This window comes from Lathyrus oleraceus, chromosome 7 (assembly GCF_024323335.1).
Source record: "Lathyrus oleraceus cultivar Zhongwan6 chromosome 7, CAAS_Psat_ZW6_1.0, whole genome shotgun sequence".
Lineage (NCBI taxonomy): Eukaryota > Viridiplantae > Streptophyta > Magnoliopsida > Fabales > Fabaceae > Lathyrus > Lathyrus oleraceus.
Genome location: NC_066585.1, coordinates 61,661,506 through 61,667,254, shown reverse-complemented (window position 1 = coordinate 61,667,254; position 5,749 = coordinate 61,661,506). Strand labels below are relative to the sequence as shown.

The 5,749-nt window shown below is 37.0% G+C and overlaps 1 protein-coding gene across 1 annotated transcript; it reads left to right on the top strand.

Moving 5' to 3' along the window:
* The first annotated feature begins 917 nt into the window (after positions 1-917).
* On the top strand, positions 918-5,380 carry LOC127105557 (UDP-N-acetylmuramoyl-L-alanyl-D-glutamate--2,6-diaminopimelate ligase MurE homolog, chloroplastic). Its single transcript, XM_051042741.1, has 5 exons — positions 918-2,891; positions 3,092-3,208; positions 3,373-3,548; positions 4,694-4,839; positions 4,989-5,380. Exons 1-5 carry the CDS (start codon positions 1,079-1,081, stop codon positions 5,005-5,007), a joined length of 2,271 nt encoding a protein of 756 aa, XP_050898698.1. The 5' UTR covers positions 918-1,078; the 3' UTR covers positions 5,008-5,380.
* Positions 5,381-5,749: the final 369 nt, after the last annotated feature.

Genomic DNA, 5,749 nt, shown 5'->3' with positions numbered 1-5,749 from the left:
CAATGTCTCTCGCTGTGAGAGAGGATGGCCTTCTCTGAAAATTGAGAAGTGTGTCCTCGTGACATTTTCGCTGTCATGGAAAAGGAAGAGTTATTGCTAGAGGATTAACACATGGATATTAATGCAAAGTGTGTTGTGAGATTATGTTGATGGTTGAAGAGCTTCCGACCAACATGCAAGTTGCACCATAAAGTTTCAACCTGATTTTCGACATGTGAAAATTCTTGAAGTGGTTTAACATCAAGTGAAGTATACTCTTCTTTATGTGGAGAATGATAGTTTTTAAAAGTATGATTGTCGGTGAAGACAATGTGAAAATTCTTGAAGTGATGTAGCTTCAAGTGACTATACTCTTTATGATGGAGTATGATTGTCGGTGAAGACAATGAAAACTTATGTATTATTTTTAATCAAGATGAAAATTATTGGGGTTGGTTGAAAATATACATGTTGAAGAAGTCTCCTATCGCTTAGTTTTGTGAAAAAAGAGAGATTCCAAGACTATATATAGAATTCAAGTTCCTCATTCCAAGATGTACCAGTCAAAAACATTTTAAACTTGTATGTTGATTAGGGATAATCTATGTGTTATAATAATTTTCACATAGTGTTATTCTTTGATGATCATTTGACCATTGTCGTGATTTTTTTCTTCCAGTTTTGAAATTTTCCTGATAATCTCGTGTGTTGTTATCATGTTTTTTTTATATATATTTTTTGTTTTTTTCCAACAAATAAAAATGTCTTCCATGCAAGAATTTCTCTCTCTTAAATTTTAATTTGAAATTTTGAGATCAAATTCATTATTAGTGATATAAATATTCTAATTATATTATTTTTTATTTCTTGAATTTCATATGAGGAAGAGCTCCTTTCTTCAAGAACTAACATCAATAAAGCATGTAGAATTTGATTTTTGGGTCGTTATTCATTACTATGTACTGTTTGATAAGGATAATATTAGTAAGTAGAAACTCCAGCTAAAACCCCAAACAAACCCCTCACCTCACTTCCTCCCTTTTCCTCTTCACTTTCCATAATCCATTCCATTATTCAACTTCACACACCACTCTTTTAAATGGATTTGCCATTTCTCACTCTTCCACACTTTCTCTCCCCTCCAATTATCAAACCCAAACAATTTCTTCTTCCATTTCCTTCTAGACCTTTCTATCGTCCCTTATCCTTTCCGTTACTTCCTCTTGGACCTCCCGCCGCAGCCCGACCCAACGCCAAATTCTATCCAAACCCAGCCGACGACGACCCGCCCGAAGTAGCCGAAGACACCGCTCACGGCTACTCCAAGTACCAACAAATCCAACTCCAAGCCGACCGCGCTCGCCTACGCGAAGAAGAGGATTTCAAAAACAACCAAGCCACTTACCTCGCCGCCATCGCCGACGCCGAAGATGCTCCCGACGAAGCTTCCTCTATTGAATCCTCTCAAGACGATTTGTTCGGTGAAATCGACAAAGCTATTGCTCTCAAACGCAAAGAGTTCGTTAAACAAGGTCTTCTCAAACCTAATCCCGCCAAAAAGGAAATTGAAGAAGTCGTTAAGGAAGAGCTTCAACCCGATGAAGTCGACGATGTCGAAGAAATCGAGCGACTCAAGGGAATTGCCGTGAATTCCGATGAAACTTCGGGAGATTTCACTGAAGATGGTGATTTAGGTTCTAATTCTGGTTCTTCGTTTGATTTAGATTTTGATAGTTTAGGGAAGAGTAGTAAAGCTAGAATAGTTGAACCTAAGTTTAAGATGAGTTTGGCTGAGCTTTTAGATGAGAGCAAAGTAGTTCCTGTTTTGGTTTTCGGAAATTTAGAAGTTGAAATTAGTGGAATTCAACACGATTCTAGGCTTGTAACTTCTGGTAATTTGTTTGTGTGCTGTGTTGGAAGTAAAAACGATGGACATATGTTCTTGAGTGAGGCTGATAAAAGAGGAGCTATTGCTGTTGTGGCTAGTAAAGAGATTGATATTGAAGATACTTTGGGTTGTAAGGCTTTGGTTATTGTGGAAGATACTAATGAAGTTCTTGCTACATTGGCTGCTTCTTTTTATAAGTATCCTTCTAAAAACATGGCTCTTATTGGTATAGCTGGGACTTATGGTAAAACAACAACTACCTATTTGATTAAAAGTATGTACGAAGCGATGGGTTTACGCACCGGGATGTTTAACTCTATTGCTTGTTATGTTCATGGGGATAATCAGTTGGATTCGCCTTATGCGACGCTGGATGCTGTTTTGGTTCAGAATTTGATGGCTAAGATGCTTCATAATGGAACTGAATCTGTGGTTTTTGAGGCTTCTTCTCGTGGATTAGCGCAGGGGAAATATGATGAGGTTGATTTTGATGTTGCTGTTTTTACAAATTTGATGGCTGGTGATGACGAGGAAGAGGATAGAGATTCAAATGCTAAGCTATTTTCAAGGATGGTGGATCCTGAGCGGCATAGGAAAGTTGTTAACATAGATGATCCGAATGCGCCTTCGTTCGTTTCATTGGGGAATCCTGAAGTTCCTGTGGTGACATTTGCTTTGCAGAATAAAAATGCAGATGTTCATCCCTTTAAATTTGAACTCTCCCTGTTTGAGACGCAGGTGTTGGTTAATACACCGGCTGGAATACTGGAAATTTCGTCCGGTTTACTAGGAAGGCACAATGTTTACAATATTCTTGCTGCTGTGGCAGTTGGCATTGCTGTTGGGGCACCCTTGGAGGACATTGTTAGAGGGATTGAAGAGGTTGATGCAGTTCCTGGTAGGTGTGAGTTAATTGATGAGGAACAAGCATTTGGGGTAATAGTGGACTATGCTCGAACTCCTGATGCTTTGTCTAGATTACTTGATTCTGTAAGAGAGCTTCAACCTCGCAGGATTATAACTGGTTTGTTTGCGTTTCTCTTAATTGGCGTGGGAGATTTTTTTCTTATTTTGTGTGGACATGTTTAAATTAAATCAAAGTATTTTCTGCTAAAGCTTGAAACTGCATAATTGTTCTCATGCCTGGATTTTGAAGATTTATATTGTTTGGGTGGAATGTACTTTCATCATTTTAAATGTCACACTGTCTTTTTTCTTTTGAAGTGATTGGTTCTTGTGGCGAGGATGAAAGGGGGAAGAGACCCTTGCTGACAAAGATAGCAACAGATAAAAGTGAAGTGACCATGCTAACATCGGACAATCCCAAGACTGAAGATCCATGTATGTATTTTCACATTGGAATATAAGCTATATTATATAAGATGCTAACCTTGTGCATAGCAATATACGAATATATTTGCATGCTTACTCCCAAATTTCATAAAATGTTTAACTAGCAAGGTTTGTGAATCTTGATTATGGTATACTTTTTACTTTTTATCCAGTGGATATTTTGGATGATATGTTGGCTGGGGTAGGATGGACAATGCAAGAGTACCTGAAATATGGAGAAAATGACTACTATCCTCCTCTTCCGAATGGTCATAGGCTTTTTCTCCATGACATTAGAAGTGTAGCTGTGCGAGCTTCAGTTGCAATGGGGGAGGAGGGTGATGTTGTTGTAAGTTTTAAATCTTTCTACATTGCATCTTATATAATATGCAATTGAGCTTTAGTTAACATGATGCAGAAGTAGCTTAATTGAAAACATATCGGTATCGTATCTGGAAAAATTGAACACTAAGATGTGGATCAAAGTGGTATTTCAACTAAGGAGATTTCCCAGAAGAGGTTTCAGAGGAAACAAACGACTATATTCAAAGATGCTGGTTGAGAGACAAATTTAGAAGAAACTTAAATTTAAATGCGTTGAACAAACATAGAATAACTATTGGTCATGATCCACAATTATAATTCCTATTCACGTGGGTGAATTCTCCACCAACTTCAGTTTCGTGCATGCATTTTAGTGATCCTATGAAGTCACTGGCTTCTCTGTACCCCTCAAATGTTGGGTCATAATCTTTGTCTCATTTAAGTAGCCATCCTTCCTAATAAAGTTTTAGCTAATCCTTTTCAAATTTTGATCCAACAGCATCCTCTTAGTGAATGGCCAAACTCATTACTTTATGATCTGTGTTTATTGAGTCTGAGAAAACTTCAGTTGACGGTTAGTCTACTCTTGGAAATGTCTTCTAAGTTTTAGAGTGTCTGTTTGAAAATATAAAATCCTGAAGCCATTATGTTAGACTTGCAGTTATAGGAAGTTATGAGAAGTTATTATGGTAGTTATATTATTTAATTTTAGGAATAAATAGGGAAATGATAGGAGAAACAGATTATGGTGTAGTTATTGAATGGTTTTGGGTGGGAGAGACCAAGCTCTCTAATTCTTGGAGGGAGAGATCAAGCTCTCAATTCTTGGAGGGAGAGATCAAGCTCTCAATTCTTGGAAGGAGAGACCAAGACTCTCAAATTTCTTGGATTAGTTTATGTGTGTATCATCTATTCTCTATAGTGTTTGTAATTATGTGTCTGTTATAATTCTGCCATAAATAAAAGTCAGTTTCTACCATTAATTTGTATTTTGGTACCAGTTTCTATCACATTACAAATGGAGTTAAACGATTTTCTCTCTTCTTTTAGGCATCTTTTTTAGTTAGCCATTTCAGAACAATGCAGCAAAATGATAATAAGCAAGAATGAATAGTTAATTTGTGGATTGTGATTTGTGAACAAGGGTACACTTTTATATGCATGGTGCAGGTGATTGCTGGTAAAGGCCATGAAACATATCAAATGGAAGGTGAAAAAAGAGATTTCTTCGATGACCGAGAAGAGTGCAGGGAGGCATTGCAGTACGTTGACGAGCTTCACCAAGCTGGAATAGATACAAGCGAATTTCCATGGAGGTAATGTCCAACATTTGCTGCTTCTAATGCCTTCTCTTTACTGGCATGGCTAGCTAAAACAGAAAAATATGATTTCTCAGACTAGAAAACAAAAAATTAATATCTTTTGTTTATAACTTTGTTTTTTTGTCTCGCATTTATTATTGCAGGTTACCAGAGAGCCACTGATACCAAAGGTTTCTGTGCTAACAATGGATCAGCATCACTTGTTTACCTTGACACACAAATGAAGCAGGTAAAAAGAAATGGACCTTTCAGTTATTACAGGTCTTTCTCTGCAGGAGCTTGGGAGTCAACCTGGTAAAAATGGGCATTAAAGTTTGAATGGCTACGTCTTCCAGAGATTCCAACATGGGCAGAGTACAGCTTTATCCAACCTCTTGTTTTTGTCTATACGGCCAATTCTAATTTATTTTTCCTTTTTCCCTCATGCCTCCATGCCACTGGAATTGTAATTCTATGTGTTGTAGAGTGACACAATAGTCATGCTTCCTCCTTGGCGAATATAAGATTATTAACAAAAGTCTTGAATTGAGCTTCTTGTCCTATCTATCAGGCTAAATCATCCAAGACCAGGTATGATTGTATGAGAAGTATAAAATATTATATTGTCATATTTGATAATATAAACTGTTTCTATGTTACAACATAGACGAAAAAATCACATTATTGAAGAGATCTTCTATGAAGATTAGTGAGGTCGACATGATCTATTTTGTGAGAACTTCGAAGGAAACCAGTGACAACAAGACTTCAAGGTTGCAGCATGATTTGTCGAGCATGTGAACATTGATGACAACTGTAAAACCCCAAGCATATAGCATTTAGAATATCATAACTGCGATATTAATTAAGGTGGTACTAATACATCAAAGTAGCATATAATTGATATAAGTGCATGAATCTACAT

Coding starts and splice junctions, on each gene's coding strand:
- LOC127105557 (XM_051042741.1), top strand. CDS start 1,079: ATGGATTTGCCATTTCTCACTCTTCCACACTTTCTCTCCCCTCCAATT. Junction 3,209..3,372: donor TCCCAAGACTGAAGATCCAT/GTATGTATTTTC, acceptor CTTTTTATCCAG/TGGATATTTTGGATGATATG. Junction 3,549..4,693: donor GGGAGGAGGGTGATGTTGTT/GTAAGTTTTAAA, acceptor TGCATGGTGCAG/GTGATTGCTGGTAAAGGCCA.